This window comes from Falco punctatus, assembly GCF_963210335.1.
Source record: "Falco punctatus genome assembly, chromosome: 3".
In the NCBI taxonomy this organism is placed as follows: domain Eukaryota; kingdom Metazoa; phylum Chordata; class Aves; order Falconiformes; family Falconidae; genus Falco; species Falco punctatus.
The window spans coordinates 120,056,584-120,070,183 of record NC_137582.1 but is presented as its reverse complement, the minus strand read 5'-3'; the positions used below and the strand labels follow the sequence as shown (position 1 = coordinate 120,070,183).

The 13,600-nt window shown below is 52.0% G+C and overlaps 1 protein-coding gene across 1 annotated transcript; it reads right to left on the bottom strand.

Moving 5' to 3' along the window:
• Nucleotides 1-8,313: 8,313 nt before the first annotated feature.
• On the bottom strand, nucleotides 8,314-13,485 carry RPA2 (replication protein A2). Its single transcript, XM_080380725.1, has 9 exons — nucleotides 13,370-13,485; nucleotides 13,095-13,207; nucleotides 12,887-12,988; nucleotides 12,660-12,773; nucleotides 11,550-11,624; nucleotides 10,435-10,548; nucleotides 10,009-10,119; nucleotides 9,736-9,830; nucleotides 8,314-8,959 (listed from the first exon to the last, which is right to left on the bottom strand). The coding sequence occupies exons 1-9, from the start codon at nucleotides 13,383-13,385 to the stop codon at nucleotides 8,875-8,877; spliced, it is 825 nt and encodes a 274-aa protein (XP_080236851.1). The 5' UTR covers nucleotides 13,386-13,485; the 3' UTR covers nucleotides 8,314-8,874.
• Nucleotides 13,486-13,600: the final 115 nt, after the last annotated feature.

Here is a 13,600-nt window from a genome sequence, read left to right as displayed (position 1 = left end):
CCTGAATCTTTGGTGTCCACCCTGTTGCACATAGACATCTGTCCTATATTCTGGCATCCATCAGTGAAAGGTTTCAGTTGTGTTTGCAGAGTGGTAGAGGAGGAAGTCGTAAATACTAGAGCTGGTGCTCGAGCTTAAATAGTGCTCTGGTCATTCTGACGAACCTTGCTATGGCTGAAGTAATTTACTGTCATCTTGTAAAGACACCCAGGCAGGCAGCTGCCTGCGCGTGTGCTGGCCTTTGAAGAACCGACCAGTAACACTGGACTAGTCCAGCAACTTGGGCCATGGCTGGCCACGGCGGCTTTTCTGACTCAGTCTTGGCTGCAGTAGATTCCTGCCTGAGCTTCACCAGCTACTTCTAGATACATCAGAGGCTTTCCCTTGCTGAGCATGAAGTGGAAGCAGCATTTCTCCTGGTGGATATGTCCGTATCATGCCAGGGCAAGTCCTTTTTGAAAGAAGGCACAACTAATTTTCTTCACTGTCTGTAAAAGTAGTGTTTTTACAACGTGAAGGGGTAGCAGGAGCTCGTTCTCTGTTACCCTTTCCCCTGCAGGCTTCCCAGAGTGCTCACTGACGTGGACAGCAGTTTCAGGGTTCGGTGAAGATGAGGAAAAGCCTGGAAATGAGCTGTGGTTCCGTTGCCTGCTTCAGCTGGGACCCCCCAGGTAGCTCTGATAATTCTTGCTTGTTGACAGGTCAGAGAAGATTTGTGCTTCACTGCAGGGAGTGTCACAGACCTTCAAGGTAAGGATGTTTTTGGCTAAGAGACCAGTTTGCTTTGGGTCCTGGCAGCTGATGTCATCCCCTGGCTTGACATGTCTTCTGTGCTCGTCTGTCCGGCACGTGCTTGTGGGATCGCAGTTCCTGCTGCTGTTTGAGGAGCCTCCTGCATGTTGTAACTTCAGGCCCCCAGTGCAGCCAAGCAGCAAAGTTTAGGACTTGGGACAAGCAGTACAGGATGGCTTGGCGACTGCCTCAAAGCTGGGGAGGCTCCACTTGTCTGATGCCCTCAAGGGAATTTCTTTAGGCAATTCTTGTTTCCCCAGTTGAGTTTAGATATCAGAAGAACAGGTAGACAACTTTGCTCCCTGTAGCTGCTCATGACTGGTGTGATTTTCGTCCCTGTGACCTGAAGTTGGCCTGTTCAAGGCTTATTCCTGACTTCATGGGAGCTTCTCTCTGTCCTGCAGCACAAAGATCATCTGCCTGTCCCCGAGTACCTCTGCTTCTGTGTCTCTGCTTCTCCTACCCTTTCTTCCAGCTGTGCCATGTGAAGGAAATGGAGATAAAACCCTATGGGCAGGAGGACTGGTACAGTGAAGGGTGCTGACATCTAAATGCCTTGTCTCTCTGAGCCTGGGAATGCTCTCCAGAGGCCAAGGTGAAACGAGCAGTCAGAAAATGAGTGTCACAAGCCCAGGTGAGAAGTTTGAAGGCTCGAAATGAGTGGTAATAAAACCTCTGTGTTGTGTAGATGGTACCCTGTGGGTGAGAATAGGAAACCAGTGGTGTGTTCTCCCAGTAGCAATATCCACCGGCTGTCACCTGAGCAGCAGGGCCAGGACAGAACATCATCGTGTCTCCCCGAGTACCTGCGGCAGGGGCTCGGGGGGCAGCGGGGAGGGTGTCCCGTCCGCTCGGGGATTCTCTGTGGCCGGTGGCCATCTCAGTGCGGATCCTGGGCTTTGTTTAGGGCACGGTACAGCAGAGAGATGCGCCCGGGGCTTGGTCAAGGTTTCAGTAGCACCGAGATGTGTCGCCTCCACCTGATACCGAGCGCAGCCCATGCTAGTGGCAGGGAGGTGCCTGGCACCATGCTCTGAATCTTTTCAAGAGAAATGCAGGACTCTGTGCGATGGGCCAGTCCGAACTGGAGAAGATGGAGCCAACTGGTTTGGTGACCGTTACTGTGCTGTAGAGCTTATCTGTCTGCTGCCAGTATCAGCTGCCAAAAAGCTCTTTGCGCTGCGCTGCGCTGCCCGGCTGTAAATGCTCCTACAAGATGCTGCCCGCAGGATCTGCCAGCGAATTTAGTGAAAGCTGAGATGATGCACGGCAACCCGTGTGCCAGGAGACAGCGCTGCGCAAAGGTTTCAGGCAAGCTGCTAACTTGCAGAAAGCTCTCCTTCACGTGCAGTACCTGCTTGCTCTTCCTTTGCTATGCTTACTCATCCGCTTAGGGGCACAGAAACTTCACGTGACTTACGTGAATCATTTGCTGTGTGCCCGCTCATTGCTTCGTCTTGCATTACGTGTTGGGGTGTTTTTGGGGGGTGGAGGGGGGGTTATGAATAACCAATTCCATTAATAACCAACCTCTAGTAAAAAGGGATATTTCTGCCCAGCCTGTCTTTTGCAAAAGGCAACTGAGTGGAACTGATAATGGTGGCAACGAGTTTCCTTATTTGATATCACCGGGCCCATCTGTTAGAGGGGTTTTATGTTCTTGTTACCACTTAACAACTGTATCTCAGTTAGTATGCAGAGCACAACTAGAGGCTTTACGGTTGCTTGCTGCTGAACAGAATCTTGGTCAAGACCATCACTCATCCCTAGTTCAGCATTTTAATTTCTGCAAACCACTTCCAACAGATTTTTCACCTGGATTTGGTCATGATGTGACCAACAACGGTGTGAACAACATGATGTGAACAACGAGTGTGTTCTGCTCTGCTCAGGCAAATGCACGACTGGAGGGGGGGAAAAAGCAGTTGCGTTGTTTCCTGGCTCGCTGCAGGAGGTGGCAACTTCCTCAGATGCAAGTTCCCTGCTCTTCCACCCGTCCATCCTCATCACCCTTGTTACAGCCCTGGTGAGGACCAGGGTAAGAAACAAAGCTGCTCATGGGTCCTGGCTCGCCCACCGCCCTGTGCTGTGCTCCACGGTGCTACGAGACGGCTTGAAGTAGGAGAGGATCCTTCTGCAGGGTGACAGCACCTCAGCTGGGTCCTGTCACACACTGAACTTGGAGAACATAAGACGGGTCTTGTGTAGCAAGATGATGCCAGTTGGCCTGAGCACAGGGCTGGGGAGCGAGTGGCGGGGGAAATGCCCGTGTGCTCTGGCAGGCAAGCGTGGACGGTGTCATCGAGGTGTGACCTTGCAGGGCCGCCAGCGCGCTGGGATGAGCAGCTTTACCACTTGGTGCTCCCATTTCTTCCACTGCAACGTGCTGCCGAGTGGAAGGGCCTCTGGGTGCTGCCCTGCTGTCCCAGGGGACCCTCTGAAGGGGGCACCTGCTGGGTGGGATCACTCTGAATTTGCACTTGGAGAGGTGGAGAACGGTGCTCATGAAGGGGACCCCCAGGCCAAGGACCATGTGTCTGGCCTAAGCCATCCCCACGCAGAGAAGTCTGCTGTGCACCCGCTTGCTGCGGGAGAGCGGGGGCCGTGCGTGGGAGGCGGGGGCTGGGTTCAGCTACCTGGGAAATAAAGCAGCAGTTCTAGGGCCCTGCTGCGGCTGGCCTGGCCCTCCCCTCGCAGGCAGAGCACAGAGGTGGGCGCCAGCCCGGCAGTGAGCAGGAGGAAGCAAAAATATTCCACCCATTGATTGATCCAGCTCAAACCTTTGGCTGTGTTTGGGATGAAGGAGCCCTGACAAGTTTGCTGCTTTTTCCTCCTTGCAGCTGCTCTGTTGTTCCCGGGAGCATCTCAAATCTCAGCAACCTGCTACACGTGCTTCTGCGTGGCTGCAAAGCAATAACCTCCCTCCTCCACCCCCTGATGAAATTGGGCTCGCAGGTAAGCTACCAGGCGAGGGGAGCACCGCTGGCCCCGACGCAGAGCTGCTCAGCCCCGCAGCCTGTAGTGAGCCGACCTGAACGTGTCTCTTCCCCTCCTCGCCCCGCTTCCCTGCAGCTCTTCCCGTCCCTGAAGCGATGCTGCTTCCCCCTTGGCTCTGCCTTGCCCTGGCGCAGCAGCCTGGAGACCTGCTCCGAGGTCCCTCTCAGGGAAGGGCCAGAGGGCTTTGAGCTGCCCACGATTGCTCCCCGTGGCCGTACTTGTACCTTACCCAGGGCTTGGACCCCCCCGTGACCCCTTCTATCTTCCCGGACTTCCCGTGGAGGTTTGCACACTGGGTGCCCTCAGCTGCCCTTTCACAGCCACGCTCTGCAGCTGTGGGGTATCGGCGGCCGCCTCAAGCACGTTTCCCTGCATCGCGATACCCCGGTGATTCCCGGGACCCGGGGGCTGCGGGACCTGCAGCAGGTCGCAGCGTCCCAGGACGTTGGTGAGCAGAGCTCTGGGGAGCTGCACTAGCAGTGAGGCTTCTGGAGCAGCTCTGCTGTGTTGGGCCCCTGGGAGGAAACCTCAGCAAAGAGCAGAGTCTGGTTTATCTTTTCCAACCACAACCAGCTTGTTAAACGCTGAGCTATGGGCTGCTGAGCTGTCTGGGTTAGGCCGCTGTACGTTTCTGTAGTTTCCTATGACTGACTCGCAAAGCAATTCCCTGTCCCCCTCCCACTCTCCCCAGACTGGCAGCAGAGCACAGTACGCAGGGGTGGCTGTGGCCAGGCTCTTCTGTCATGAACTGGACCAGGAGATCAGCAGGGGAAACCCTCGTTCCCTTCCTGCAGCTGTGAACAAATGCCTCCGCTGTCCCAGAACCCACACTCTGCTTTGCCAGGGGTGCCCGCCCCAGCCCCAGTCACCTGTTCCCTGCAGAGAGGCCCTGGAGTCAGCCTGGCCACTGGGGTTTTGGGCCGTCTAGCCACGTGGCTGGTTCTTCAGGGCCTGTTGGCGAGTGCAGGGAGAGACAGTCGGTGCGCAGAGACCTTTGCTGTTGTCTGTTCAACTTACCCTGTGATCTCCAGAGCAGTACAATCCATTTACCTCCTCCCTGGACTCTGCCTCAGAGCAGCAAAACGCACCCCAAGGGACAAGCTCTGCAACTCACAAAGTGCAGGTGACTTTTCCTTTCTGGCCCTCTGGTTTCTGGAAGCCACCCAGACTCCAACTCCTCTGAGTCCATAACATGCATCAGTTACTTGCAGAGGCCAAATACAGCCCCAGGGCTCCACAGCACAACCTCCAACCGCCTCAACCCTGCAGAAAGCTGCCCGCTTTCCTCGGAAGCAAGCATCCCATGTGCTGCCAGGACACCCCCAGGCACAGAACACCTTCCCCCTGTTGTGCTGTGCGCTGTGTCCTCAGCTGTCACCCACAGGACCTTCCTGACAGCGCCAGACCAGCATACAGCTGGGTGGCCACTGAGCTGCCACACGCTGCTCTGCTGGGCTGGGGTTCCAGATGGAGATGATGGAGACACTTTGGGGCCAATATGGCCTGGTGCTGTTTGGCACGTGGGGTGGGACGGGGTTAGGAGGAAACAGGACCAGATGCTTTGCATGGTGCAAGCTATGCCTCCGCGGGGGCTCAGACCACCCACCAACATTTTGTCAGAAACCCACTTTCGTAAGGCAGCAGCTGCATTTTTCTCTATACAGCCAAACTCACTTCTCACTGACCTAATTTCTCACCAAGGGTGTAGAAATGTCATGGCTTTAGGTTTTGCTGGATTTCTCATCTGTTTTTAACCGTGCTTCCAACTAGAACATCTGTCCTAGACCTCCCCAGTCCCCCTCCTCTTGGAGTGTACTTCTTGCATGCTTGCAGATTCTTGGCACCCCAAAGGGCCCTGCTGCGCTCATGGCACTGAAAGCAAAAAATTACCTGAAAACCCAGTAAGGACCAAAAAGATTCCAACTCTTCTTTTCCTGGAATTCTGGCAAAGCCCCAGGAAAGTGGCAGAGACAAAGACCTCATAGTGCTGATGTGCATTAAGGAAAAAGAGCTGACAAGGGGAGAGCTTCACACCAAAAGGAAGCAGGTGTTTCACTCCTGCATCACGCACTGCACTCCTCTTTCAAGTCAGAGCTAGAAAAATAAACTTAAAATTTAATTTAAGATCAAACTCTTTTGTTATTTTTCCCCCCTCACCCAGTGAAGAGTAGCTTTGGGTTCAGTTTTTTCAGTTCACGTTGTTCCTCACCCAGCACACAGGGCAGAGCCCCAGAGGTGCAGAGGACCTCACTCATTTGAACTTGGCTCAAGTCCTGGCTTGCGTTTGGGCTGGATTCCTTCTCTGGCTTTGGTTCTGCCCTGGGACTGATGCCCTCAGTATCAGCACTCTCTCCTCAAATCACACCATGGGAGGGACACTTGCTGTTGAGGTCCTTTCACTGAATACTCACCCAAGGAGGGAGAACCCAGCTCTCATCTGCAAACAGGCCTTAGCCATTCGTTAACAGCATCTGAACTGTAAGATCCGAGAATCACAGGATGGTTTGGGATGGAAGGGACCTTTAAAGATCACCTGGTCCAACTCCGTCCACTAGATGAAGCTGCTCAAAGCCCTGTCTAGCCCTGCCTTCCAGGGATGGGGCATCTACAACTTCTCTGGACAACCTGTTCCAGTGTCTCACCACTCTATATAAAAAAATCCTACCTTTCTTATGACTCATCTAAACCTACCACCCTCTTGTGGTTTAAAACCTTTGCCCCTTATGCCGTCACCACAGGACCTGCAAAGTGTCTCTCCCCATCTTCCACATCGACCTTCTTTATGTATTGCAAGGCGGCAAGAAGGTCTCCCTGGAGCCTTCTCTTCTCCCAGCTGAACCACCCCGACTCTCTCACCCTGTCTTCATACGATGTACAAAGCTTCAACCAAGAGATCCACCGCAGTGGCAGGAGCCAACAAGTCTTTAAGTCACCCCAGAATCCAGTTTTTCCTTCTTGTGGGGGAAAAACTAATTGCTAACTGCGGCTGGGGAGAAGGTGGGCTCCTGGGAGGAGGAGGGAAGCAGAGCATAGAGGAAGCCAGAACGACTGAACATGCCGAAGTGTTTTTCCTTGTCTCCTTTACCTGAGCCACAACCATTTCGAGTTTGGACCTCACTGTTAGTTCACAGATAGTTTTAAATGTAAACTTTCTGTGAAGCAGCTGACGCTTCTGCCCCCTAAGACCTATTCCAAATTGTCCCCCTAGCCGGACAACAGCAGGTGTTCCTGAATCCTTTGAAAATTGAACAGCAAATGGAGACTGGGCAAAGACAAACTCCCTCTCCAGTCACATCGCAAGTGTTTTGTCCAGACACACAACTCCTCTTTACTGCAAGCAAGCCCATTCACCTTCACTTCCAAAAATCCTCAGGGATTTTCTTCCTGACCTGCAAATTCCTGCAAAAGGGAAATGAAAAGTGCTCTTGGCTTCTACATCTGCCAGATTCCGGAGCCCAGAAATTCACCTGTTCCACATCCGTAGCACAGTTTAGCCCCAGAAGTGCCCCACGGCTACAGCTGTGGCACCCCCTGGAACCCGAGCAGGGCAGCGGGTGCCCAGCATTAGTGCCAGGAGCAGATGCCCTGGGGCCGGCAGCCAGCCCCCAGTTACGAGCACACAGGGGGGAAGCTTTTTCAAAGCCAGGTCGCTGCACCAGTCCCACATAACAAACCCCCCAGCTTGCAGCTCCCCTGGCACCCAGGGCTGACCAGCCTGTCAGCCCAGTGGCACCAGCCCTGGGTGCACGTGCTGGTTTTCCAGTAGGCACCATGTCCCTGGGAACCCGTCAGGCGGCAAAGCGCAGCGAACCAGGCTCCCACCTGGCAGGCAGCAAGCACATTTCAGCGTCTCGGCATTCAGCTCAGCGAGAGATGCTGGGCCCTGCTTGTCAGCAAATGTATTCGCCACAAAAGCTGTGGCTTCTCCTGTGAGAACAGCTACACACCTTACGGGGGTCACGGTGAAAAATGCTCCCGAGTATCTATGAACTCCTGAAGCACTCCCATTAATAAATGCAAACCAGTTCCCAAAAGGCAGTTTTCAGCTTTGAATTTTACAGAACGGAAAGCATATCATGACTAAGAGGACAGAAATAAGCTGAAGCATCTGCTCTCAGCATGCTGCTCCCCTGAACCAGGCAGGACTGAGCAGAAACAGGAAATGCAAATCTGTTATCTCCACCCCCATACATCACCCATATGAACCCCAACCTTTCCTCACTCACCTAGTCCCACAAGATGTAACTGATTTGAGCTGCAGCTCAAGTGCTTTTGGGGTCAGAAATGATCCTGGCTATGTTTGGAACACTGATGCAACATGTTGCTTTCTTCCATAGCATTATTAAATTTCTTAGTGTCCAGACATTCACACTTCAGTTTGACCCTTTAAAGCAATTTACTTCAAAAGCTAAAAAAATAAGCGTAGTTTAATTCTGAAAGCATGTTTTTACCCACATGTGTTTTTACCCACATGGCTGGGCTTTGTCTTCTTTTGGAAAGAAGAAAAGCCTCTAGAGCCACACGTGCATGCAAGACTACCAAGTTAAAATTTTATTGGAAACATTCAAAAGCTCTATTAACAAGATTACCTCATAGTACAAATACAGATTTAAATGCATAAACTAAACCAATTAAAAAGCTATTCATGATTACTGTACATAAGTGGAATATTACTCTTGGCAATCCACTTTGTGAATGAAATAGAATGAAAGCCGGGTTAGGAGAAACAGCTCTAGAAACAAAAGACAATCGATCTGCTCAGGACAAGATTAGAAAGAGGTTCTTCTTTCTAACACAGGCATCCTCTAAGGAGACAAGAACAAACTGAAGGCTCTGAAGCTTTGAGGAGCTCAGTCTTCCCATGCCTGTTTATGCTTTCAGTCACATGGTCACAGCACATAATCAAGCCCAGTAAACAGAATCCTACATATTGTGCTCATCCTTGAATTCTAAGGAGGAGGCACTCATAGATTAACTGGGACTTTCAGAGGCTAGAAAGAGCGAAGATTACCTTCCATGTCGCAAAGCTCTGCTCTGAATCATGGGCAAGCATTTGCTTAGAACTAAAACCAGCTGGAAGTAACTTCAGTCAGTGTCTGTTGACTTAAAGTGATCATCATCCACAGTGGAGTAGATGTGTCCCTCACTGCTAAGGAATTCAACAGCTTGCCTTTGAAGATAAAAAAAAAAAAAAAAAAAAAAAAAAAGTGACTGCTAACTAGTCTTTATCAGCACCTTTCTCCCAGAGATTTCCCATTTACAGACCCCATCCCTCCTGTTCCCTTCTGGCACCTGCCAAGGGAAGCTCTCGGTGGCTCTATCCTGTGAGCAGCTGAAGTGCTGCTCCCCCAGTCACTAGTACTGCAAGTTTCTCCAAAGCTATGGCAATGTGCTCCCCCCGCAGCTCTCAGGGTCTGCCTGCCACAGAGGGAAAGGTCACCACTCCGTGCTTCCCCAGTAAAAGCCGTACCTACCACTCTGCTTCAAAGGGGAGAGAACGCAGAAAGGTAACAAATGTTAATTACTGTTTTTCTAAGTCTCAGGGAAGAGAAGTTCCAAGAGACAGCAAAGAAAAGAACAGGAGCAGTCTATTCCCGTGTGCAGCGAGCAAGGCAGTCCTCAAAAGAAGAAAATAACTGCTAAGGCACTGCAGTATTCCTAGGTACCTGTTACTTTGCTACCAAGCTGTTAAACAGCTTGTTTTGAAAATAGGGAACAAAGTATTTTATCACCCCTTCAACTGACAATTGCTCATTCTAAGCTGCTGGAGACTTCAAAAGATCTGGCTCACCACCACATCCTTCTGGGAACAAGTGAAACTACCAGCGCTGTTTCACAACTAAGGATCTGGGCTTGCCCACTATTTTCCTCTCTGCCTCCTTTTATCACTCCAGGAAGGACTGCCTGGATTTCCAGAACATCCTTCTTTCCTATGCTTCTACTTACTTGATTGTTGACATGCTCATATGGTGGAGCTGAAGTTTCAGCTCTTGAAGACTCATTCCTTCTGGGACAGGGCAATTTTTAATCAAGTTCAACACCTGGAAAAGCAACAACCACCATCAGCATACAGCTAAGCTTCTCTATCGCTGACGGACAGCAAAGCTGAGGAAGAACTTCCCGTCTCCCAAGGGTAATTGAGCTTGCATTTGTCTTACATCACACCACAGCAGCCTCTGCTGCGACTGCTGTGCTCCTGGAGAAGCTGCTTGCGCCCACCTGACCCTGATGTGCTGTGAGTCCGTTCACTCCTAGGCTGCCACCGGCTCCATAGCCCCCCACGTCACCTGTCCCAGTAGAGGAAAACGACTGAGGCACTCTTGATGCTGACTGAAATCACAAGAGTAAAACTGTTGCAGTTACACAGGCTGCTGCAAGCCCACAGCGTTAAGAATCGGTGTTACTTCAGAGAGACAGTAATTAAAAATAGATTCCCAAAAGAAACCACTAGAAATGGACTGCAACGCAATCTCTCCAAGGAAGCCAGGACTCCTGTTACACCTTTGCTGTAGCCGCCCAACAGCTTCAAGCTTTCCAGCCCAACTGGTACACAATTTCCGCAATGAACCAAGAGGTCCCTCCCTTTGGGAGACAACCAGTAACCCAGCAAGGGCCATGACAGAATCAGGATCTTCAAGTACATACCGTACGATTTTTTCTGAGGATCATATGCGCATGGACAATCTCTAGCATGTGTGTGGTGAACTCATTCATGTTTTCCACAGGCATCATCTTAAATGCCACCAAGCTTTTCTTGTTCTTTCAGAGGGAGAAAAAAACAACAAAGAAAAAAAATTAACATCACAGCAACAGGAACATGCTTAGCAGCCAATCCAACCACTCCATCCAGGAACAGGGATCGTGGTGGTTATGGAGCTTGTCTGCATGTAACTAGTCCAAAATTTTCTGACTCACATTTTGTGTTGGCTTTGCCTGGGACAGAGTTAGTTTTCTTCATAGTAGCTACTATGAAGCTATGTTTTGGATTTGTGCTAAAAACAGTGTTGATAACACACGGATGGTTTTGTTATTGCCAAGCAGTGCTTGCACAGAGTCAAGGCCTTTTCTGCTTCCCACTCCACGGCACCAGCAAGGCTGGGGGGCACAAGAAGCTGGGAGAGACTGGACTCATGAGAGTCCAGTGGGAGTTATCAGCATTTCAGGAGTCACGCATCAGAAAACAAGACAACACTCATTGGTACACATCTTCACATCTATCACTGAGCCACCAACAAAATCCTGGTTCACTCTCTCCTTGTATTATTCCTCCACAGAAGTACTGAGCACGCATCTCAGTTCAGCTACGAAGTAACAGTTGAGCTTCAGCAGCTGAACTTTAAAAAATTATACAAAGTGATTCAACAGGCAGGACAGACTGACCAAATGGATGTTCCAAACCATATGACGCCATGCTCAGCATACAAAGCTGGGGGAAGGAGAAGGAAGGGGGGACGTTTGCAGTGATGGTGTTTGTCTTCCCAAGTCCCTGTTAGGCATGATGGAGTCCTGCTTTCCCAGGGATGGCTGAACACCCGCCTGCCGATGGGAAGCGGCGAATGAATTCTTCGTTTTGCTTTGTTTGCATGTGCAGCTTTTGCTTCACCTATTAAACTGTCTTTACCTCAACCCATGAGTTTTCTCACTTCCATTCTTCCAGTTCTGTATTCTAAAGGGAGCCCACTAACACTATGTCAGACGACCAACGCCTCACACCACTGCACCAGCCTCGTGACTTGGAGTCACGGGTAACATGACCTTACCTGGAAAGACCGAAGATGACCAGCTACTTTTACATAAGTTCCTGGAGGTATCACAACATTCTCACCACCTGCCTCCTGGCAGAGAGGAAAAGGAGAAAAGAGGGGTTTGCCAATTCAGGTTTCCATTTCTCAATTATCACAATAAATAATCTGGGAAAAGAGGCTTATCTCAAGCATGCATTCCTACGTTCAGTAAGAGCAGTTAGGTAAACATAACAGTAAATGAAAAACAGAGAAAAAAAATATTGGCTCGTTTGAACACATTGTAGACCTGAAAGGAGTCAAAACCAGTCGTCTGCTCTGCTCTCTCTGTCCGCTTCCAAGAGACCTCCACAGAGCAACAAGAGGAAAGAACCCTCAAACAGTAAAAAAGCAGGTGTTCAACTATATAACTTGGCTAGGGGAATGGAAGCAGGACAGAACCTTTTCTGAAGTTGTGATAAATTTTCAGTTAAGACAGCTTAATCTTAACTCGAGTTAAGCCAGAATATCTGCCTAATTACTTTCCCCAAAGTCATTCAACTGAACTCAGCTGTCTGCCTACAAATACGTGTTTCATTAACATGGGCTAGCTTTAAAGGTTTGCTATACCAGCATGAGAGTCCAGTGGGAGTTATCAGCATTTCAGGAGTCACGCATCAGAAAACAAGACAACACTCATTGGTACACATCTTCACATCTATCACTGAGCCACCAACAAAATCCTGGTTCACTCTCTCCTTGTATTATTCCTCCACAGAAGTACTGAGCACGCATCTCAGTTCAGCTACGAAGTAACAGTTGAGCTTCAGCAGCTGAACTTTAAAAAATTATACAAAGTGATTCAACGTAGAATCATGCATGGACTACAAAACAGGAGAGTCACATACAGTACACCAGTGATCTCTGCTACAGCAGATTCTCCCTTGGATTTTGGAGGCATGTTATCCCTACAACACTTCTCAGAAAACCCACGTTTTTGATAAAAAAAGTCCTGCAAGGAGTGAGGAGTTGGACTTGATCCTTAAGGATCCCTTGCAGCCTGAGATATTCTATGATTCTGTAACTTTCTTCACTGCTCCCACAAGCTTTTAAAGAAGCGTGCTGGCAATGAAATCGATGTTTACTTACATCAGTATCAACCCACTGCCTAACGTCCATCGGGGCCGCGGTCATGTCGTCCACCTTGTAGAGGATGTTTGTCGGTGCCTTCTCGGCGTGCCGAATGACGCCCACGATGGTGACCTGCCTCGGGAAGGGGGGGCGGTTACCCGGGAAGGGGGGACGGCTACCCGGGAAGGCCCCGAGAGGCACGGCTGTCCCACCGCCCCCTCCCGCCCGCCGTTCCCGGCGCCCACCTGGGCGATCTCCATGTCGCAGATCCGGAAGGTCTCGTCCCCCTGCTCGGCCGCCAGCAGCTGCGACACGGTGCAGGGCACGATGTTCTGCGAGCGGATCCTCTGCAAGTGGCGGCGGGGCCGTCAGCGGCGGGGCGGCCGCCCCCTCCCGCTACCCCGGCCGCCGCTCCGCGCCCCGGCGCCGGCCCAGGCCCCGCTCCCGGCCTACCTGCTTCTTCTCCGCCTGCGTGCCGGCGGGGGAGCCGAAGCCGCCCGGGGACTGCGTGTAGCCGCCCGCGGGCGCCGAGGGACCCATGCTGCCGTACCCACCGTCGAAGGTACCTGAGGGGGGAAGGAGAGCCGGTGAGGCGGTGGTGACGCCCCCCCATCCCCGCCGCCATTAACGGGGCGCGGCAGCGGCGGCGGCCTCAGGGCCCCTTCCCCGGGCTCCCCGGGCTCCCCCCGCCCCCCTGCCGCCCCCGGCCCGGCCGGCCCGGCCCGCACCGTGCCCGCTCCACATGGCGGCGGCCTCTCGCTAGGCGCCAACCGGCCCGCGCGCTCCGCCCCTCCCCGCGCCGCCGGCTCCCGCCCAATCCGTGCGCGCCGCTCCCGGCGGCCGACAGCCAATCGCGGCCCTCCGTCTTCCGGCTCCCTCCAATAGGGGAGCCCCGCGGGGAGGCAAGCGGGCGCCGCCGGTTTGGGCGCGGGCGATGCCCGGCCGCGCTGCGGTGAGGG